The sequence below is a fragment of the Monodelphis domestica genome, chromosome 5 (genome assembly GCF_027887165.1).
Source record: "Monodelphis domestica isolate mMonDom1 chromosome 5, mMonDom1.pri, whole genome shotgun sequence".
Taxonomy (NCBI): Eukaryota; Metazoa; Chordata; class Mammalia; order Didelphimorphia; family Didelphidae; genus Monodelphis; species Monodelphis domestica.
The window spans coordinates 217,062,143-217,085,785 of NC_077231.1; the positions used below are offsets into that span (position 1 = coordinate 217,062,143).

The 23,643-nt window shown below is 38.3% G+C and overlaps 1 protein-coding gene across 1 annotated transcript in view; it reads left to right on the forward strand.

The window, feature by feature from the left end:
* Nucleotides 1-23,643, forward strand: part of MGAM (maltase-glucoamylase) — a 159,232-nt gene that overhangs the window by 128,529 nt on the left and 7,060 nt on the right. The window contains exons 72-92 of the mRNA XM_056799810.1: nt 115-309; nt 1,159-1,313; nt 2,818-2,986; nt 3,226-3,322; nt 4,599-4,711; nt 5,368-5,493; nt 6,688-6,816; nt 7,046-7,156; nt 7,428-7,490; nt 9,056-9,190; nt 9,539-9,626; nt 9,959-10,097; nt 11,465-11,598; nt 11,859-11,893; nt 11,985-12,101; nt 14,117-14,265; nt 15,393-15,477; nt 15,836-15,892; nt 18,397-18,521; nt 18,897-18,985; nt 22,575-22,624. Of these exons, the coding sequence (XP_056655788.1) occupies nt 115-309; nt 1,159-1,313; nt 2,818-2,986; nt 3,226-3,322; nt 4,599-4,711; nt 5,368-5,493; nt 6,688-6,816; nt 7,046-7,156; nt 7,428-7,490; nt 9,056-9,190; nt 9,539-9,626; nt 9,959-10,097; nt 11,465-11,598; nt 11,859-11,893; nt 11,985-12,101; nt 14,117-14,265; nt 15,393-15,477; nt 15,836-15,892; nt 18,397-18,521; nt 18,897-18,985; nt 22,575-22,624 (2,361 nt within the window). The remainder of the gene's footprint in view (nt 1-114; nt 310-1,158; nt 1,314-2,817; nt 2,987-3,225; nt 3,323-4,598; nt 4,712-5,367; nt 5,494-6,687; nt 6,817-7,045; nt 7,157-7,427; nt 7,491-9,055; nt 9,191-9,538; nt 9,627-9,958; nt 10,098-11,464; nt 11,599-11,858; nt 11,894-11,984; nt 12,102-14,116; nt 14,266-15,392; nt 15,478-15,835; nt 15,893-18,396; nt 18,522-18,896; nt 18,986-22,574; nt 22,625-23,643) is intronic.

Sequence of the window (23,643 nt, forward strand, 5' to 3'; positions counted from 1 at the left end):
TCTGTGGAACTCTTTATGATGGTTGAGATGAGTCAAGGATTAGATAATAACCTTTTCTTTTTTTCCAGATTTAATGGTTCTGATGATTCTCTAAAGTGTTGTTTTTTTTTTTAGCCAACCAATTCTACAGGAGTCCCCTTTTGCTACATCACTAAGTATTATTATACTGCCAGTAACATTCAGAATACAGGAGTGGGCCTAACAGCAGACATCTCCCGAAATGCAGAAGTCAATCACTATCCTTCCACACCCATTAACCAGCTCCGATTGGATGTGACATTCCATAAAAATCACATGCTACAGTTTAAGGTATATGCAGCTTACAACTTGTGGTGTTAACAGAGAAGTTCACAAGGATAAAAATTAACCAATGATCTTGATTCAGCATCTAGTATGTGGGAGGAGTTTGATTAGAGGCTGTGAAATATAGAAGGACCCAATAGGTTATTGCTGTCACTGAGATCATAGTCGATTTCTAAAAAGAGAGCTAACAGAAAAGAATTTAATGCTAAATGCAGTGAGTTTGTTATCAGAGATCAAGGGCTAAAGGAAACCTCAAGAAAGGGTCACAAGTGGTCAGAGTAGAAGTAATGTTTGAGATGGCTACTGAGGGATATGAATAATGGAAATTGATGGGAAGGATATGCTAAAAGATAGAACATAATGATGATTTTATCTCCACTTTCATGATTTCATCTTTCCAAAAAAAAAAAAGCGTCTGTGGCTACTTAGAAGTTTCCTTCCCAAAACAAAAGCAAAGAGAAACTTTCTTTTTTGAAGAAAAACATCTTTCTAAAGGATGTATCTAAAGGATGTTCCTTGAATACATCTCCAACATCTTACCAGAGATCTATAACAGGTCATGCATCCTTCTTTTGAATGGATGAAGTCATTAAATAGCATATATGTCACTATTATGTTTATTTGGTTGCTTCATCATACTTCGAATTAAAATGAAACAATCTGAGTATACATGAAGAGAAGAAAGTGGATAAAAGTACTCCTCTTGCCATATCCGGCTTATTTCAAGACTGGAAGCAGATAAAGCCTCAGAAACCATGCAATCAGCTCATTACTTAACTAGAAGAATCTGATTATAAAGTCATGAATATATGAGCCTCAAGTCATTTTTAGAGACAATGGCTTTCTTTTTCATAGATCTATGATGCCAACAACAAGAGATATGAAGTCCCAGTGCCCTTAAATACTCCAAACTCCCCCACCAGTCAACCTGAAAATCGTCTCTATGAGGTGGCCATCAAGGAAAACCCATTTGGAATTGAGATCCGCCGAAAAAGCACGGGCACTGTGATGTAAGTAGTTGTCTGTTCCATATCTGTAATGATGTCGGGGCAATCAGAATTTGACTTGACCTTAGTTTTCTGGAATCATGAATGGGCTACAGGGTTTGGTCACTAAAAACTTGTGGTTTGGATTCAATTGTTCAATCCCTGAAAAAATGCAAATACAGAGTACTTCTGTGAAATTATCTAAGTCCCTTTATATCCCTTGGTTTCAGTTTCTTAATTTTTATAATAAGGTAATAGATTAGAGAATATATAAGATTTCTTTCAGCATATTATTATGGGAGGAAACTTTCTTTTCTTTTTTATTTTTTTATTTAAAGAATCCTTTTAAGTTTCTTAAAATATATTGACACTTTAGATTCTTCACCTATAAGTACTAGAGATCGTGCAGGGAGTAACAAGATTTCTTTAAGTTTTCTTTAAAGCTAGAGACAACTTCTGTTCTTGTCAATTTCTTCTTCAATAAAATGTTTTTAAAACTAGATCTGCTCTTCCTCCAGATTGGGTGCAAGTAAAAATTTCTATCAACAGGTACTATTGTGGTAGGAGAAGGAAGGAAAAGTAAACCTAAAAGTTGAAAAGGAATTTTGAAAAGTTGGAGTCCACCCCTCTAATTTAAAGAGGAGAAAACTAGGCACAGTGAGATTACCAACTTGCTCAGTATCACATCGCTAGTAATTATTCGGGTCTTCTTCATTCCAAAATATTTCTCTTCAAAGAATTTCCATTTCATTTTGGAATGTGTCATCATTTTTTTCTCTAAGACTGCCAGTATTTGGTTGAGGTTGATCATTTTCAGGTGTTTTTTTTTTCCTTTTAAACCCTTAATTTCTGTCCTAGTAAAAACTCTAAGAGAGAAGGACAAGGAATAGGCAAATGAGGTTAAATGCTTTACTCAGGATTACACAGATAGGAAGTATTTGAGGCCATATGTGAACCCAGGATCTCCTGTCTCCAGGTCTGGTACTCTATCCAATAAGCTCCCTGACTTTCCCATTTTTATACAGATTATATTATCTTAAGTACCCCAATTACCTTGCAAATAATAGTTGGGAGATTCTGATAGATTCCAGTCTGTTGTTTTAAATTGATCTTGGAGGAGAATCCCCACAGTGGATTTACCACCACACTGGCATATTGAATATATAGATTTGATTTGATTGAATTGATTTAGTACCATTCATTATATTGTTCATTAAAATGTTTTGTACATAAAGATCTTGTTTCTTTATCTAGCTTGTGAGTCCTGTGAGGATTGGAACAATTTTGTCTATTTTTTTTCTTTCTATGTTTTTCTACTATATCAAGCTCACTTTCCTTCATATCTAAATCACATTTGGTGCCAATTCAAAGCCCTATCAGCCAAAGAAACAGACACTGCAGATACTTCATTCTGAAGTATAATAACGAAAGTTAGGGAATTGGGACTATTCCCCAGACCCTCCTAACAGGGATGCACATCACAGGAGTTCTTAGACCTAACTCTCCATGATCTGCTCTTGTGTTTCAGCTGGGATTCCCAGGTCCCTGGCTTTACCTTTAATGATATGTTCCTACGAATCTCCACCCGCCTCCCATCACACTACATCTATGGCTTTGGAGAAACAGAGCACACGACCTTCAGGAGGGATCTAAACTGGCACACTTGGGGAATGTTTTCTCGAGACCAGCCTCCAGGCGTAAGTGTACAACATCTTGAGTGTTATATGGCTCATATCCATTTCTTTGGCCCTATTCCAAGATGAATTTCTGTAAGTTCATGTTCTCGTGTTGAAGTTAGTTATGAATCTGAGTAACACAATTACAAATACTTATTGAATTGAAATGTTCTTTTATTTTCCATTTGTCCTGAGACCAACCCAGATTATAGATCCAGTGACAACATTTGTTTTAATTTGTGTTTCAACTGCTGATCTAGTACAAGAAGAATTCCTATGGTGTACACCCATATTACATGGGTCTGGAAGAGGACAGCAATGCCCATGGAGTGCTCCTGCTCAACAGCAATGCCATGGGTATGATGGGGGATTCATTTCTGACTTCACCAAACCAAAGAGTTCTGGGAAGTTTCTAAATGAGATAGTTCTAACATGGCTCCAATTAAGTAAAATTCAGTACTCATTTATTAAGCTACTGCTATGGACAAATCACTAGACAAGTAACCAAGAAAGATGAAAAAGGAAAATATAATGTGTATTCTTGAGCTGCCTTCAATCTAATGTGGGAGATGATATGTAGATAAATAACATCCAGAATCTTCCTAATAATGACTGAAGTTCCATCAATATATATATATATATATATATATATATATATATATATGCAAAAAATTCCTAATAAGGGCAGATAAGGTAAGATAAGTTATAAGCATTTAGAAGAGGAAGAAATCCCTTGAACTTCAGTCAGTGAGGGGCTAAGAGGAGTAAGAAAACAAAGTAATAAGAATTTTAGTGTCTTAATGGGTAGAAAAGGACTGTACAATTATGGCATGTTGGAGACATGAGAAAAAAGAGCATTTTTACACAAAGCAAATTGTTTGAACAAAAGAAGGGAAATGGTTAAGGTCATATTTAATTCAGTTTTCTCATTGTACATAAGAGAAAATTGAGGCCCACTGAGGTTATGAAATGATTTATCATTCATCACAGGAGTAGGATGAAGGACAGTCAGTATTTTACTACTGGTCCTTTGACTCAGAATTCAGTCTTCTTCCTAGTTTAATAGAGAATTAGTGAGTAGATGGGTACAGGTTTTAGGACTAGGTAATTGGGATAATTATGGTGTTAGTAATGGTAAATAGATGAATAAAAAAATAGAAGAAAGAAAAAGGAAAGGGGAAGGTGATGGGATTTATTTAGAATTATTGAACTTGAGGGGGTCCAAAGGTTTTCTAGGTATAGAATTTTTAATAGGTAGAAGAATTGTTGGCCCAGAAGCCAGGAAAGAGGTAGGGCAACATTTGCAGATTTTGAAGCCATCTATGTTTAGCTCATGGAAATTAATGGGGAAGTTTATACATGTGGAGAATTTATTAGCTCATCAGATATTCAGATAAGCAAATTGACATTCTGTCTAAGGATTCTGTAAAAGTCATCAGAACTATCAGCAGATGGAATAGAGGTGGTCATTTCTTGTCCCGTGAAGCCTTCAGAAGGCAATTAGGGGACCACCTTGCTGTGATGTCTACATGAGATTTCTCCTTCTATCTGAATTAGAGTGGATGATCCATAGACTCTGCTTTCACCCTTTAGTTCAATGATGCTGTCACTGATAATTGCTCTCCATTTCCAGATGTAACTTTCCAACCAACCCCTGCACTCACATATCGGACCATCGGAGGTATTCTGGACTTTTACATGGTTTTGGGACCTACCCCAGAGCTCGTTACTCAGCAGTACACAGAGGTAGGAAGCCATCCAGTCCTTAAGCTGATAAACAAATCTTTTCCAGGAAACTCTAATATACCTCACACTTTGCCTGACACATCCATTCTTCTACTCTGTATACATTCTGTATATATCTAGTTTTTTTCCTGCTTGTCTCCTTCATTAGAATGTGAGTGCTTTGAGAATAGGGACTATTTGACTTCTTCAGTACATAGGAAATTACCTGGCACATAATAATAATTTAACAAATGCTTGTGGATTGAATCAATGTTATATAGCCATTATCTTTTCTGAAGATCAAATCATAATGTCAGAAGGCAATAGAGGGATTTCAGAAAGCACTCTTTGTTACTCTAGTATTATAGGGGTCTTGCATGAACACACTCTATTTGACATGTCCCCTAAGAATCCCAGCATTGTTAAAAGTACACAAATAATAATAATAACTTACATTTATAGAGCACTCTAAGACTGATAAAATACTTTACACATATTATTGCCTTTGAATGGTAGACATTCTCAGGAGTGCTACCTCCCTATAGTTCTGTGTTGTTTGGTCTTATAGTTCATCTGAATTAGAAAGTTGTTCTAGTGACTCTATCTGTGATACCAGCCATGTTCCATAACCAGAAGGATTAGAATCTATATAATCTATTTTCTGTCCTTGTTTTTAGTTGATTGGCCGGCCAGTGATGACTCCTTACTGGGCCTTAGGATTCCAGCTGTGTCGTTATGGATACGAGAATGATAATGAAATTGCTGAACTCTACGATGCCATGGTGGCTGCTCAGATCCCCTATGTATGGACCTTGCCATTTCCTTCCATAACCATACCTCTCTCTGTATCCCCTAATCCTTGTGTAATTGTCCTGGAGTCATCATGGTCTTGATTCTTCTCCTGCTTAGTTAAGGAGCAGGAAGACTCTCAAACATGTTTTCAGATTAGATGTTTGACATGTTATGTAGAAGTCCTTAAACAACGATAATTCTGAATCTGGATTTTGATGAGAAAGCATTAATTCAAACAGTAAACAGTCATTGGAGCAAAAGAAATTTTAGATTTTAACTCATCTTATTTGTATATCAATGATATGGAAGTGATATCCAACAGGAATCGATAAGGTTCACACCCTATTTTTAACTAGCTGTAAATGGATGAGTATTCGTAGCAAATGGATGGAGCATCGTCCCCTATATTTGCCTAAACATCCTATTTATCTTCTGAGTCCTCTCTCTGCCCTCAGGTTTTGAGAGCAGAAACACAGAAACCACAGGATCATAGAATTAGAGTTGAGAAGGACCTTTGAGGAGTTGGAGTCTAAACTCCCTTCATTTAAAGAGGAGCAAACTAGGTGTAATGAGGCTGACTGACTTGCTCAGAATCCTATCACTAGTAGTTATCTGAGGCAGCATTTCAATTTGGATCTCCTTCACTCCAAAACATCGTTCTTTCAATTTACCATGCTGCTACTTAGAGGCATTAGAGCATAGATGATTCAAAATATTTTTTCATTTTCATTTCAAATATGTCATAATTTTTTTTTCTGTAAGATTGCCTGTATTTGTTTTAGCCTGATCATTTTCAGGTTCTTTTTTCTTTTAAGCCCTTAATTTCTGTCCCAGCAACAATTCTAATCAGAAGGGCAAGGGATAGGCAAATGGGGTTCAGTTACTTGCCCAGAATCACACAGCTAGGAAGTATCTGAGGCCACATTTGACCTCAGGATCTCCTGTCTCCAGGCTTGATGCTGTGCCACAGTGGATTGTCCTATTTTCAGATTGATAATATGATCTCAGCTACTCGATCATATTGCATAGTAGTAGAGAGAAGTAGTGTTGGAGTGATTCTGGTAGATTCCAGTCTGTTGTTTTAAATTGAGCCTGGATGAGAATCCCCACAGTGGACTTTCCATCACACTGGCCTATAGAAAGTTTCTTAGGATCTTTTGTCATCAAATTGATATTTGCCCACTTTCCTTTTCTCTTTCCTGCAGGATGTGCAGTACTCAGACATTGATTACATGGAGAGGCAGCTAGATTTTACCCTCAGTCCCAAGTTTGCTGGCTTTCCTGATCTAATCAGTCGAATGAAGGGTGCTGGGATGCGAGTCATCCTCATTCTGGTGTGTAACTGGGTTGTGAGGAGGGCTGGGTATTGGTGGGAAAGAGTTTTTATTATATCTCAGATACAGAAACTCAGCAGAGGAAAAATGTATTTCTTGGTTTTCAAAAGGAGTCCAAGATTAAACTTGTAGATTTGGACGTTGTCTTCTGCCTTGTTGAACATTGATCTTCTTTTCCTTGAGTCATCTTGTCTCTGACACTCTAGTAACTCTCACCTAATGATTTCAGGACCCGGCTATTTCTGGCAACGAGACCAAGCCATATCCTGCCTTCACTCAGGGAGTCCAGCAAGATGTGTTCATTAAATGGCCCGATGAAGACAGCATAGTTTGGGGAAAGGTAGAGTTTGGGATTAGAGATGGTAATTCTGTTTGGTGAGTGAATGGTAAGGGATATCACATTATTGGTTCATTTTTTTTTTCTGAATGCTTCTGTATATATGTGAGTCATGGCAATTAGAGCCTGGGATGTTTCCTTTAAGCAAGTTGATTCCAAGGGTGGCTTAGATTCTCCTTGTGATTCTCATGAAATCTACAAATTGGAACTGATCATATATTCAAAATTTGTCCATTCTAAGGAAAGAAACCATTTTTCTGTCTTTTTTCCACAGGTCTGGCCAGATTTGCCCAATGTCACTATCAATGGATCTCTTGACTGGGACACCCAAGTAGAGGTAAAAGATTCATCAGTAGTATGGGATGTGAAAGTTTTGGTTGCAGAGAATGGGTTTGTACTTGCTAGATTGTTAAATGATTATCCTCATGGAGAAGCAGAAGTCCTCTCTCTTACTGATTCAGCATTTACCCCAGTGCCTGGCACATTATAAGTGCTTAATTAATGTTCTTTGCCTTTTCATTAAGCTGTCTGATAAATACTCTTCCTACTGAGATCAGCATTCCTTTGTTTCTTCCTCCCTTTATTCTCTGTCTCTGAATCTTCTGGCTGTCTCTTTCTGTGTTTCTTTCCCTTTCTCTCTTCCCCTCTCTCAACCTGTCTCTACCCCTTAGACACAGAAAGTGTCATGCTTTCCTATTTCATTTTCTAAGAAAGTTTGAAGATACTTCCACTGAAGTGATGGCTTAAATGTTTTGGGGGCCACATTGTCTTCAGTTATGCTACTGTCCTGTCTATTGATTAGTAAGGCTTTGGGGGTAGTCTTTAATTATAGTATTGATGCTTTCTTTCAAATGTGAAGAAATTGACTGATATGGTGAATGTCTGGTCAGCCTTCGATTCTGAAGGACCTCTATTGGTCTCGACAACTCTGGGCTATGTGTGGCTATGTGACCATGGGCCTATCACTTAACTTAAAGTTACCCGCTTTGCCCTTCTCTCAAACCCCCAAAAGTCTTAGTTATTGATAAATGGCTCAGTTGTGTCAGTCGAGAGAATTTCTGCACTGTGAATAGCCCATAATGATAAAATCTAAGACCTGCACAAATAAGAAATGTTAGTGAAAGTATTTTAAAATATTGATTATGTAAACAATTATGAATGCAAAGAGTTATTAAAGAGCTTAGTTGATGGGTTAATTGTTACTTAGAGCATCTTTCATTATTTTTTTCACTTTCTCAAGTCTTGTGTTTTCAGCAACTCTAGCTATTTGTTAGTTAGTCATTGACTAACCCTATCCTGAATTCTTGTTTTCCTTCCACTAGTGCTTAGAGGCATCCTTCCCCAAAGGAAACTACCATTAAAAAATAGTTTCTTAATCTTTTCCTATCAGGTCCCCTCCACTGGTTCTCAATATCCCTTCAAAAGTCATTAGTTCACAGCATGCCAAATAAAAACAGTCCCTAGAGCAAAAAACTCCCAAATACAATCATAGTAAAAAAAAAATTATATATAATAATATACTGTAATATAAACTCTAATAATAATATAAATGAGAATATATATTATATATACTCTGGCATATGATATATAATATAATGATAAAAATATATTAAATATACATTGTATATATAATGGGGGTTTGAGATATATATCTATATCATGGTGGTAGGATGTGATTACAATTAGGCAGCCAATCCAGACTTGGATTTAGTCTTGGCAGTTTTTAATTATTTTATTTGATAAGTATTCAGTTAATTTGTGATACTGTGATTTCTATTTAAACTAAAAATTGTTTTGAAAACATTTTGAATTCTTTCAAAATTTATTTTCATACAGTAGCAGAATTTCCAATAAGTACAAAACGGTTGCTTTCGAGTGGCCTGATCTATTTTATCTTTACAGTTATACAGAGCTCACGTTGCCTTCCCAGACTTTTTCCGTAATTCAACAGTCCAGTGGTGGAAGAAGGAATTGAGAGAACTGCACAACAATTCCCGGGAGCCAGAGAAGAGCTTGAAGTTTGATGGAATGTGGATTGTAAGTGTGGGTATATGTGTTTGAGTGTGTGCATATGTGAGTAAAATGTGCATACCTAAATATGACCTAAACATCGCCTAGCCTCTACCCCTTTCTTTTATACTGCAACTAATCTACAGAATTGATTCTAATGCAGAGGAGGGTTTAAAAGAATAAATCAGGGTCTGATCCTTCCAGGGGATCCCCATCACTATTTAGCTTTCCTCCTTCTCATGAATCACTCCTCTCTAAGTGATGAGTACACTGCAATATAGCCATTTGTTCACTGTTCTTAGCCAAAAGGTAATTACTACATATTCCTGTACGTAGGCAATAAACATATCCATAAATGTTTTTAAATTTTTTTAGGACATGAATGAACCATCAAGCTTTGTGAATGGGGCAGTTCCTCCAGGCTGCAGGAATGACACACTCAATCATCCTCCTTACATGCCTCGTAAGTACATTTTCTAATGGCAGATGTTACTTAGACTCTGGATGGCCTTGTGAAAAACGCCTGGAAGCAGGGTTTGCCTCCATTCCTTAGTGGCAGCCTGCATTGTCTTGAAAATATCTCCAGAGACAAACCTAGTTTTCCATTTCTTAGTGTAGTTTGAGGTATATGGTGTGGTGTTGAAAGCTTTCCTTGTTCCAGCTTTCTTTTCTATCCCAAATGCAAACTCTATCTTGACATATTCCCTAAGCTACGGATGCTTCCTTCACCATTACCAGCTGTGAACTATTTGATATTGTGGGGATGCTCTCCCATCATTTTGTCCATTTCCCCAGATCTGGAGTCAAGAGACAGAGGGCTGAGCAGTAAGACCCTGTGCATGGAAAGTCAGCAGATCCTGCCTGATGGAAGTCCAGTGAGGCACTACGATGTGCACAATCTCTATGGCTGGTCCCAGACAAAGCCCACATATGAGTGAGTCCCTGCCTCCTTCCCTCTAAGGCCCATATAGCAGGTAGTAGGATTTGGATATTTGGAATTTCCAAGAAGAAAGGATGCCTGGTGCTTCAAAAGCAACAAATTCCTTGAGAAGCATCAAAAAAGCGCAACAGAGGTTCTTTTCTTTCTTTTCTTCTCCAACAGGCTTTCCCAGGGTTAAACACATTCCTAATGTGTCTTCTGATCATCTGTGTATATAAAATAGATTCACTAGTGAATAAGTTGAAAGTTAATAAAATTTGAATTTCATACTTTTTTTTCTAGACTCATATAATCTTAAATTTAGAAGTGCCACATAGATCCTATCCCATCCAGAATAAGGAATATCCCCTGAATAATTAAGAGCCACGTGTACTTTGTAAAGCAAGAGGCTAAAATATTTGGTCTCAGTTCCCGAAATTCCTGTAATATCTGAGTCCAATTTTTAATTCCCACAAGACTTTGCCTAATCATTTGAATCATCATTTTTATGTGGTTTAAAGAGGGAGTGTGGCTAGTGGCTAGAGATGAAGCTCAAAACCAGGAGCATCTGGGTTTGAATCTTCTCTGATATGAGTGACATTAAGCAAGCCACTTAATTATTCAGTCTTGGGAATATCTCTAAGAGTATAAGTTGCAGACAAGATCCCAACCTGCATTGTGAGAGATGAATTCTTCATCATAAAGTTCTCTATGTGAAGGAAATTGCAGGTCCCATTTTTACAAGTAATATTAGGAAGATGAAGTGATTCAAAAGATAAAACATGCTCCTCTTCTCCAACACACACACACACACACACACTCTCTCTCTCTCTCTTTCTCTCTCTCTCTCTCTCTCTCTCTCTCTCTCTCTCTCTCTCTCTTTCTTTCTCTTTCTTTCTTTCTCTCTCTCTCTCTCTCTCTCTCTCTCTCTCTCTCTCTCTCTCTCTCTCTCTCTCTCACACACACACACACACACACACACACAGAAACTCAATGAAATAATTTTTTATTATGTGATATTTGTGGCAAAGCACATCCTAGTTGTAGTTCACTCTTACACCAAGTTCTGGTAGTAGTCTCTCGGTAACCGAGGATGATAATTGTCTGTGCGTTTTCATCTATGGTGTATAGATGAGTGCACAAAGATACTTGTGCGTGAAGGAGATTTAAGTGGAAAAGTCGATGCAAAGAGACAGTCCCACTCTCTTGGCATTGGAAGCCTGGGTCCAGTTCATTGCATTTATGTGCCTTCTTCTCCATCTTGCTGTCCCAGTTATTGGTTGAGAATAATTCTCAGCTCATGGGCTTAATGCTAGGAATTTCCTGAGAGGGAAAGATCTGTCTGGATAGGCTGTCATTTCTTGTTTTTACTCCCTGATCAGAGGTGTGCAGGAGGCTACAGGAAAGCGAGGAATTGTGATCAGTCGTTCAACGTTTCCTTCTTCAGGACGCTGGGCAGGACATTGGTTGGGAGACAACACAGCAGCTTGGGATCAGATGTATAAATCCATCATTGGTATGTGCTTTTCCTGAAGGTTTCCCAAGGGGGGCAGGAGGGATGAATACAGCTTCTGTGGTCAGAAAGTCTCTAATGTGTCTCGATTCTTGAAGAGAATCAGAGAGGGGTCAGGTCCCTGACTAGTTAATTGTATCATTCCATATCAATGTTTGGACTTCTTCATTTTGAGCTATTGAAGTCAATGAACAGGGAAATGTCAGAGGCTGCTCCAATCTAACCACTTGCCTCACCCAACATAAGTGTGGTTCTCATTGCAGGTATGATGGAGTTCAGTCTTTTTGGAATATCCTATGTAAGTCTCACTAAAATTCACTTCTTCATCACTTTTAGATAGTTTCATAAACCCACGATTCCCATTCTCTCTTTTTGCTTTTTCTTCTCAGACAGGAGCTGATATCTGTGGGTTCTTTCAAGATGCTGAATATGAGATGTGTGCTCGCTGGACACAACTGGGAGCCTTTTACCCTTTCTCTAGGAACCACAATACCATTGGGCCTAGGGTGAGAAACCAGCTCTTGCCTCAGATCTGCCCTTGTGCCAAACCTCCAGCTTTCATTCCCACCCTAAGAGTTAATGGAGCCCTTCTTTCCTGGGAACAACCTTGTTAGTCACCAATCCCATGTGTCACAACAAGCTGTAAAACCTAGATTCTGTAGCTAGTGTATTTTCTTAGAATATTGCCCTTCTGCCAGAAAGTCTAGAAAAATATGACATCAGAGAACAAAAATCTTTTCTGTTCTTCCCTCTGGGAAACTTTCCCATGTTGTCTCCCAGAATCAGAAATTTTCCTTTTGGCTCTGCTTGAAGTTTCTATGCCAAGGTCCCACCACTCTTTCACTCTATGTTCTTTGATTTGACCCATTGTAATGCAGAATAAGTAAAAGGTGGATCTGTGTTGCCCATTATATGTTTTTCAATCCAGGGTGTGACTATTCTTAGGAGCACCAGAGGGTAGCCAAGCAGAGAAAGAAGAATCAGAAAGTCTTTCCTAGCCAAGATCAAGAGGAATTATGAAGGCCAACATGGCAGGCTCTATAGATTCCCTGTGTAATAGAGGGTAGATAGCTCTCTAGTTATCTGACCTGTTTCTCCCTGGAGGAAGGTGAAGAATTTGGTGTGATACAATAATATGAGTAGTATTAATGGGACTGAGCTGGGCATTTTGAGTGCTAGGATCTAGTCCTTGTGTTGGTGCTGAATGGTCAGGTGTGATGATTAAAATAGTGGGAGTCATAAACTGTTACAGATAAAAGAGTGGTTGGCTTAAATTGTGACCACAGAAAATATGGTTTCAAGACAGTGTCTTGTTTTAAATCAAATATAAAGTGGTCACCAGGGACAAATTCCCAATTATAAAATATACCCAAGTCAGCTGGGTTTTATAGAGATTTTAATTAATACAAATGAGGAATTAATGAAGGAGAGAGAGAGAGAGAGAGAGAGAGAGAGAGAGAGAGAGAGAGAGAGAGAGAGAGAGAGAGAGAGAGAGAGAGAGAGAGAGAGAGAAAGGAAATAATGAGAAAAAGGGCTAGACCAGCCTAGGCCAGCATGAGCCAGCCTAGGCTGAAAACCCTAAGAGAGAGATCAGTCAGTCTTTCATCCACTCACCACAAGATTTGTCCAAGCAAGATTCTAGTGTTCAGAGAGACACCAGCTGCCTCCTCCAATTCATCTTTTTCCAGCTGAATCTCTGGAGACCTCCTTTTTGACCTCCTTTTAAAGACCTCCTATGTCACCTCCCCTAAGTTCTCACATGTACCAATCACAGATTGGTAGATGTCCTTTCCCAAAGGACAGACCATTCTTAATTCACACCTAAGTAGGTTTAAACTTTTGATTAAGTTCACACCTGAAACAACCTCTGAGTAAGTTCTCACCTCTTTGCTCATTGTAAATTCACAAGATGCCTGACCTTTATAGGTACTTAGCACCCTTTTGTATTAGATCTAAAAATAGGCACAGCTTAAGAACTTTTGCCTTACTATAAGTATGGGTTTAAGTATTTTTCATTGTTCAACAAGGAGTTTCTTCCCCTAAAGCATGCTTAAGTAGGGGTGGGGTAGAGGTCTCACATTCCTGATCTAAGTTCCTTCATTGTTTAAAATGGGGAATGGTCTTAACCAAATCTTATGAAGTAGGGTCTGAGAATTTTTAACATTCACACAAGTAGGTCTAAATTCCTTTTTCCCTTGAACCATTCTTGATGGTTTAATTTCCTTACCTATAAAACGAATGATAGCTTCAGCTATCCCTGTCTCACAGAGTTACTGGAAGACTATGAGGAGATGATAAATCCTTAGACGGATTAGGAAGTAGCAAAATAGGGAAAGAAAGAATCAGAAAGTCTTGCCTAGCAAGGTCCAAGGGAATGATATGTGGGGAAATTGTGAAGAAAAGCCTGGAAGGCTTTTCAGGTTCTTTGTGTCGTAGAGGGCAGCTTTCAATTCATCTGGCTTGTTTCCCACTGAAGTAAGGTGAAGGGTTTGGCATGACTATTCCCTCCCTCTATATGTAGAGACAAGACCCCGTATCTTGGAATTCCACCTTTGAAGATCTTTCAAGAGATGTCCTAAATATAAGATACACTCTGTTGCCTTATCTCTACACCCTGATGCATAAGGCCAATGTAGAAGGCAGCACTGTTGTCCGGCCTCTCCTTCATGAGTAAGTGTCCACTCTGTGTCTTGGGGTCCTATGCTGGAATCCATTTTGAACTGCATAAAACTCTTTTCTGGGTTGCCTCACCCTATTAGAATGGATGGTCCTTGGCAACAAAGTTTCTCATGCTTATTATTATTCTCATGTCTATTTTCCCCCCTGACTCACATCTAGTGACCCCCTTTTCACTCATTTATTCATTCTAAAATGAAGTGTATGCCTCATGAATAGAGGTGGCCTCGAAGTCAGATCTATTTGTTGTTTCTTTGAACTATTACAATAACTTGTAACATGAGCAAACCACTTGTCCTCTCTATTGCTCAGTTTTCTTATCTGTAAAATGAGGGCAATAATAATTGCTCTTCTAATTCTTATCTTTAAAATGAGGGCAATAATAATTGCTCTTCTAATTTCTTATGTTTACTGAGAAGAAATTATTCTGTCTACCTTAAAGCATGATATAGTAGTATGTTTTTTGTATAATTTTTAGTCTTAGAAAATAAAAAGGGTATATAGGTGGCTCAGTGACTTGAGAGCTAGACCTAGAGATGAGAAGTCCTAGGTTCAAATTCATCCTTTGTGACCCTGGACAATTCACTTTATCCCCATTGCCTAGGCCTTCCCACTCTTCTGCCCTGGAATTAATACACAGTATTGATAGAAAGGGTTTAAAGGACGAAAAAGAACTTGAAAGTTATGTAGAGGCACTCAGTCCAAAAGTCTTATCTTTTTGGTTTCATAATATGATAAATCATATTTTTAAAGCAACAATTTGACTTTCCCTTTAATGACTAGAAGGGACTAAAATGCATCTACATTATTTCACTATCTTCATAATAGTAGGAGACAGCCCAGGGACTGAGAAATCAGGGAAAATCAACTTGATAAATGAAACATGATTAATATCCTTACCAGTACCTGGCTGAAGCAGACCTGGGGGAAGAAGGAAGGACACAAAGGAAACAGAAGTTGGGTATTTCTTGGGAGGAACCTCTCAGCTTCCCAGAGCTTTATCAGAATCATGAAGTTGGACTGATTTCTAAGATCACTTCCAATTCCAACTTCAATGATCTATTGACCTGAGGGAACATTGTCCATATCCTTGGATTGTGACCACATGCTTTTCTGCCCAGATTTGTTGAAGACAAAGAAACTTGGGACTTATTCCGTCAATTCTTGTGGGGTCCAGCCTTCTTAATCAGCCCTGTCCTGGAACACGTGAGTATGGATACCCCTGAGCCTATATCAGATCCTAAATGAGATACAATATTGAGAAATGGAAATTTGTCTGAGCTGGGCATTCTGAGTGCTGGGATCTAGTCTTTGTTTTGGCATGAAATTGTCATCAAACTTGGAATAGTTCTTGATGCTTCAGTTTCCTCATCTGTAAAATGAATGATACCTGTCCCAACCTCACAGTCATTGGAAGACAACCAGGAGATAGCAAATCCATGGGACATTTGCTTTTGAGCACTCTTCAATGTATTGATTATTATTCATGTTAGTCCCTTCAGGATATTTTGATCAATTTCCCCATTTATTGATTTCATTTTAAAAAACCTTTACTTTATCATAGAATGCCCGGAATGTGAATGCCTACTTCCCCAATGCCCGCTGGTATGATTACTACACGGTAAGTCTCTGTGATGGGCTATAGGAGCTCATGCTCCTTCTGTCCAAAATTCTGTTTGTCTTAATGTGAGATGAGAGAGTGGCTGGCTCAGAGATTTCTTCCTATCAGTATTCTATCATTAATACTATTTCTAGTTTTCTTGATCCTGAGCATGTGTAGTTGGGAGTCTTCCAATGACACTTGATCATGAAGCATTTTACAAAAATTGAGGGAGCTGTGGCGAATAGCCCTTGTGAGCTGAATGATCACTTATATTCCAGTAGAGAAGGGGAACTTGATGAAATGAGTAGAGCAATTTTTGCTAATGGGCCTAGAATGCCCATGTTAGTTGTGGTCAAGTTCATGCTGGGGCACTTCAGAAGGCTTCAGAAATAGCTTTAGTGCACTGATTTTTGCTAAGGCCAAGTCAATATAGTCAGAATTTGGAAGAATCAAGAAGGTGATTGCTGAGCTTTTATTTCTCATATTCAAAGGTAGGAAATATCAAGGGTAAAGATAAATGGTAAACAAGAACACTTGGACTATAATCAATTCAGGTGTAAATAAACTTTCATTCCATTATCTTTTAGGCAGTTGACTTTACATACTCTGTTATTAATATTCCTTCCAATATACATTCTCATAAATATGTTTGGTCAACTATTCATAGCACTTTCAATATGTTAAAAAAGAGAAATGTAGGGCGGTATACTCTTTCCAAGTTGAATGAAAAAACTTCATTTCCAAAGTCTTTGGGAAATGAGCAGAGTGGTTCCTATAATCAGAGCCTGGAACACCAATTCCAGCACTTGCAAAGGGTTTTGAGTTTGAGTGGCCAGAGGGCAAATTCAAGCTGTCTGTGAGCCCCCCACATTACTGGAGAGAGTTGAGGGAGGAAGTGCTTGCTTTGGGTGGCTGGACAGAGGTGCCAGTGTGCAAGAATATCCTCAGGCACTGGAAAGAGGGGGAATGGATCAGTTCCCTATGCTGGGGGCCTCACACATGCCAATACTTTGCAAAAGCTGTCCTATTATGTGTTTCCAAAGCAGCCTCATTAAAGAGTATTGCAAGCCATTGATCTGCTAATCATCAAACCCAGTGCCTTTTCTCAGTTCTTGAATTTATTGTACTTGGTGGCATCGTGTCTTCTGCCTGAGTTTCTTTCTTCTGTTCCATTGCTTTCATATACGTCCATGAACACTTCGATTATATGTCTCTGACTTTATCTTTATCAATGACTTCTCTTCCTTCTCTTACTACCAAAGCATAAGAGGTTTCTAAGGCATTTTCCAGGACTACTTCTCTTCATATATGTTTAGTGATCTCACTCATTTGTTTGACTGCAGCCATCATCTCTAAATGAATAATCTCTGTATTTATAGTTGCAGCCTTGACCCAAACTCAGTCTGGAATTTCCATCTGTTTGACAACACCACTAGCAAATATTGCCATGACAGACATTGCATTTTTTTCACTCTAAACTCTCCCTCCTCCAAATTTTTGTATAGCTATTAATGATGCTGCCATATTTTCCCTTTAACCTTGATTTGAAATGTGAAATCCTCTTGGATAGTTATATCTTTCTTGCAATACCCCTATTCTGAACTGTCAAAGTCTTCTATATTTTATTTCTACCTTCTTTTCTCCATTTCTGCCACTATCACATAAATTTGTGCTCTTGTTACATAAGAACTGATCAGTCACAAAGTCATTCTAATTTTTCTTGCTGTCCCTTGTCTCTCTCTTTGTCTATCTTTCTTCCAGAATTTTCCAAGTACATATTTATGGTTATTTACCTCCAAGTTAAAAAACCTTCAAGGATTCCAGTGGTGTCTTGAATATCCTGGTGTTAAAGGTATATTTTGGTCCAACTTACTTTGTAGCTAACTTTGTACATCTTCATGAATGTACACTATAGTTTGACTGAATTAGACCATGACTTTCATCATTCCTCAAACACTGCTGAGCAGTGGATCAATTGATTTGGACCAAATGAATTTGTAATGGCCTAGATTTGTATTTTGGGTTTTTTTTTTTTTTTTTGCTTCCAGAATGTACAGGAACAGAGATCCGGGCACAAGAGCTGAGAAATAGGGGGTGATAGAGCAAGACGTAGTGTCTCTTTAAACTTATGATATGTAGGGGATCTAAATTGATGATGAGGGAAACTTGGAAGTCTTGGAAGTCCAAATTAGGCATTTACTCTTCTCTGATTCTACCTTTAGATTTCAGGTAAGTGAGTGATTGTGATTTCGGTTAGGTAGGCAGGTTTAGTGGAGATGAGATAATGGAAGAGTTGAAGTTGAAACTGGAGAAGGGCAAGTACCAGATGGCAAATTCTCATATGGAAGTAGCTGACTGAAGGTGTAGCAGTGTTTGTATGTGGCTGATGTGTGGGTATAAAGTCTAGTGTAATGAATAGGAGCGTATGAAAATGTTTTCTTTTGTCATGTTATTATTTAGCCAAAGTAAAGTACCTTAAATTAATACTTTCTTTCATTATCCTTATCTGCTTCTTGCCACAGGGAGAAGATATAGGAGTAAGGAAACAATATAAGGAATTATCAGCTCCTCTTGACCACATTAATCTTCATGTCCGTGGGGGCTACATCCTTCCCTGGCAAGAACCTGCCATTAATACCCGGTACAGGTGAGTGAGAGACAAGAGATTTCTCCTTTGCATGCCACCTTTCCTAGGAGACATTAATTTCAACATTGATTTGTATGGGGGTATCTTGACCCCAGTTTGCACCAAGTTCTTTGAAGGATTATTAAAGATTTGTCTCAGATCCTCATTGGAAAGTAAAATTTTGGAGTGGCTGCTGGACTTTGGGGATTAGGGCAGGGATAATTCAAGATGATATTAGTACTTGAGATAGGGATTTTATGAAGATCAAATGAAATCATATATGATGTGCTTTTCAAACATTAATGCTCTATATCAATATCATTATTATTATTACTATTCTAGCTGAAGCATACTCTATGGATGACATTCTAACTATTTTTTCTGATGCTAATTTAGCCGAGAAAAATTCATGGGTCTCACAGTTGCTTTGGATGATGAAGGAAATGCTAAAGGTTGTCTCTTCTGGGATGATGGAGAAAGCATCAGTGAGTATGGGCTCCCTGGGTAGAATCTAAATGCCCCCACCTGAAGTCTTGTACATGCTCCAAAATTTTTTTATCCTTTTCTTTTTCAAGAATAAATCCTTTCCAAACTTTTATTTTTTAAAGTCAGGTGTAGCCATAGTATGGCATGATGAATAGAGTATTAGATGTGCAATCAGGGAGATTTGGGCTCAAATCCTGCCAAATCATATGACCCTGAGCAAATCTCTTTGGGCCTCAGTTTCTTCATATGTTAAATGAGAAGTTGGACTCAATGGTTTCTAAGGTCTTTTCCATCTATTACCCTATGATTACAGAAAGTCTGCATGTTTAGAGATCTGACCTAGTTAAAGGTAGGTAAATTCTAAGCCCCACACCCCTTCTCTTAAGTGCCCAGCTGCCCAAACCACTACCATAGGAGGAAATAGGAATTAAGTCTTTTAAGAGAGTTTCTTTGCAGCCAGCTATTCTCCCCCACCTCATCCCAATTACTACTTCCTCCCACACAAGGAATAAGCCAATGTGCAGTTGACTTTTAAAATTTGTCCTTTATTTCTGAATATATCCCCTTTCTCCTCCCTATCAAACTATCCCTTGTAACAGAATGAAAAAGAAAGGAAAGCAGATTGCAGAACAATCAATACATAAACTGAGTCAATAATATTCCCACCCTCCCCAACTTCCACAGAGGAAGAGGGTGGGAAGAGTGCAATTTGGCTAAGCCAATAACAATATTATTCGTTTTTAGATTATCCATTGTAATCTGCTGCTATGGTAGCATAGAGGCATAAACTTATAGTGTAAAAAAATATTGTGAGGCAATAATGGTGAGTAACACTTACTATACTCCCTGTTACTAAAACAGGGAGTGAGAGATCATATGTCCAAACTCCAAGTGTCTCTTTGTTACTAGGACACGGTTTTCATGTGACTAATAAGCCCCTTCCATAAGTCATAGCTGTGATGCTAATATTTATTTACAACTAAGTATACTTTAGGAAAGCTCACTGAATTGGAGTACACATCGTCCCATCCAGACCAATACTACTTGACCAATTCTTTAATTGCTAGTGTAAGCAATGATTGGACACAAGACATGTAATATACATAGTTATGTTTCATTTTTAGCTTCTAATAGGTTATATCTTAACCATTAGAAATCTTCTAATTAATAATAAGAAATTTCCATGGTCTATGGATTATCCCAAGCACCATAAACCATTAATTATATACTAAAAACTCTGCCATTTACATGTGTGTTGCCTCCCACCCCCATGAAAGTATTTTGTTGCTTTGTTGTTTATAGTACAACCAGTTGGTTGACTAGATGGCATCATGGATAGATGGTGGGCTTGGGATAAGGAAGATACATCTTCATGAATTCAAATCTAGCCTCAAACTATTTACTAGCCTTATTTGCCTTGGTCTTCTCATCTGTAAAGTGAGCTAGAGAAGAAAATGGAAAACCATTTCAATATCTTTGCCAAGAAAACCTCTTATAGGTTCATTAGTGTTGGACATGATTGAAAAAAATGACTGAACAACAATAAATTAGCAAAGAGGATCACCTAGATTTTCAAAGACTATATGACAACAAAGCAAAAGGTCTAGGAGGTCCTACTAAATTGGGGATTCTTCAAGGATGATGAATTTAGGTTAGAGATACTCCACATATTTCAGTCTTTTCTAAATAGCTAAAGTAGTAGCTTTGAAGCCAAACAAGTTGCCTTCAAATATTGCTTGTGATATGGCGCTAGGCACTTAATCTCTTGATAGGATTATTCATTTGTAAAATGAGAGGGTTGGACAAGACAATCTCTAAGGTTCATTGTTCTGGTTCTATGGCCCTATGTCAGTTGTCTTAGGACCACTTTGGCCAAGCCCATCACCAGAAGGTTGTCCACAGAGTAAAATTATTTCAGTCACAGCAACCCATGAAGAGAATCTAATAAAATGTAGACATTTTGTGACATGCTTCAGTGAAGGGAGTCCTAGTACTGATAAAATTATCATCGATCTTTGAAACATTTAAACAGAGCCCAAATGCCCATTATCTCCATTTCTTTGAACTTTCCTCCATTTAAGTGGAGGAAATTCAGTCAATCAATACTGTATCTATTTCCCCCTCTCCTCATGGCATCCTCAAGGCCAGCATGATATTCAAGTCTACTAGAACTCCTTTTTCTCCCTCATATTAATTTCACTCTCATTGTCCTCTTTTAACCTTTTATTTTTATTTTTTTTTAAAGAAACTAAGTTTTTATTATAAGACAGTATCTTAGAAAATATTTACTTTTAATCATTTCTGTTGACAGTTGCCAATTCCTGACCAGAGTATGTTCTATAAATTCATTTGATAAAAAGCCATTTGGAACTCAAGGGAAGTAAATGCTAAATGGTGGTGAGGTCCTGGGCCAGCCCAACAAAACCTCCTTTATAAATCACATCATGGGTTCTAATGAATGGTATTCGTAGAGTCTTATCACATTGTTGCCCAGCCCTTTTTTGAATGCTGGCATGTTCCTTTGAAAGTCTAATTCTCCAAAGCTCAAGTGCACCACACTAGCTTTTGTATTGCTGTTTCCCTTTTTGCATGGTGGGAGCATTTTTGATTCCCAAGCACAAGAGCCTACACTCCTACGCCCATCTTTAGGCTGCCCCACCAATGCTAGGTGGCTCTAGTTCTAAAATAAAGGCTATTGGCTAAGGAGCAAATGTTTGCCCACTACTTTGGGCAGAGGCAGATAAACTGCTAAATTGTAGGAATGAGGTGCAAAGTTTTGTGAACGAAATTTTGTGGTAAAAGCCCTTCCCCTCCCCATAGCCCCAACACAGATCTAGGCAAGAGGGGTGAAATGCCACGAAGCCAGCACTAAAAGAGGATCTGACGCAGGGTCACAAGCTCTGAGCTGGAGATATAAGCTCTGCCATGTACTCGATGTATATGTACATACCTTACTGGAGCTCCTTCTCTGGGGAGTCACTTTCATCACCTAAAAAACCAAGGGTCCTAGTCCAACCAAAGCCAGACCTCCAGGCTTTCAGAAGAGCATCCCGAGATGACAAGGGGGTGCAAGGATTGAGGGTGAAACCCCTCACATTCGCAAATGTAGGCATGAACAACCAGAGCCAGAACTGAATAGACCCCTTGCCCTTTATCCCCATTATTGAAGACAATGGTATATTCCAACATTGGTGAATGGGTTGGAAAATAATCTTGAAGTAATTCCTCAGAGGTAATTTTGCCGAGTTCTTTGTTACACTGGGACCATATGATCATCTAACAATAAAAATAGTCATGCCCAGTGGACATGACCACAAAACCCCAAAGCATAGGTTTAAAATGGAGAAAAAGGAAGTTGGAAAACTGTGGGGAGCAATTGAGATAAGAGAGGAGCAGGGATGAAAAAGGTTAATGGAAAAAGGATTCTTCAGTCACCTGGTGCATTGGTTTTAAATGGGAATGTTTTTATTTGCATCACACCAAAGTATCCGGTGGATGGAAGGGGAAGAAGGTAATTGGCAAAGCTTGAGAATGGAAAGCAGTCAAGGAAAATGTTAGGGTCCTATTAAACATATTGTTTATTTGCAGATACATATGAAAATGGAGACTATTACTTTGCAAACTTTTCTGCTAGACCGGTAAGTATACTATTTGTAGAGATAGTAAGATAGAGCATTGTGAGGAATCTATAAGATATGGGTTCAAATCCTACCTTTAATATTAGCTATGAAGGGCATCAACTTATCACAGTGGATAAAACTCCAGACCTAAAGCTGAGAGGACTGGGTTCAGATCTGGCATCAGACATTTCCTAAATCCCTTTATCTTGATCGCCTAACCCTTGATGCTCTTCTGTCTTAGAATTGATACTAAGACAGAAGGTAAGGGCTTAGGAAAAAAAAAATACCAGTTATGTAACTCTGGACAAGTTATATGACCAATTTGTGCCTCAGGCAAGTCCTTGGTAATAACAATAGCTAATATTTATACACATTTATTATTTCATTCTATTCTCACAATATGTGAGGCAAGTGCTATTATTATTTCCATTTTATAAGTGAGAAAACTGAATCTTAGGTGATTTAGTAACTTGTCTGGGATCATGTAGCTAGTAAGTGTCTGAGGTAGAAGCTGAACTCAGGTTGTCCTGACAGAGTTCTCTCCATTGCATCAACTTGCTTCCTTAGAGGGTACATTTTCGTCTTTCTATACTGCCTTGTGATTCTCACCCATTTATAAGGGGTGTTCTATCTCCTCATCAGCCTGGAATAACTGGGATCTATCTATAATCTTGACTATTCCATTTGTTCCTTTTGGACCTGGGTTTCTCATCTTTACAATGTGTGATGATAAAAAGTACTCCCTAAATTTGTCCACCCCGCACCCTGTTTTTTGCGTACATATGTTGTAGGACATAGAGACACGGAGGATAAAAAGTGTGGGGTGGGGTTCTCTCTCTTGAGGTAGGCTCTCAAGGGCTTTGCAGGTGAAGCGACTTGGTGGGCTTGGGATTTCAACTTAGGTATTTCTATAGATAGGTGAGATTTTCTGTCCCCTTCCTTCATTTCCCTTTTTCATATATCTCCATTTTTTATTAAATTTACATTGTTAAGAGCTACTAATGGACTCTTGATTTGAGAATAATTATAACGGTGAC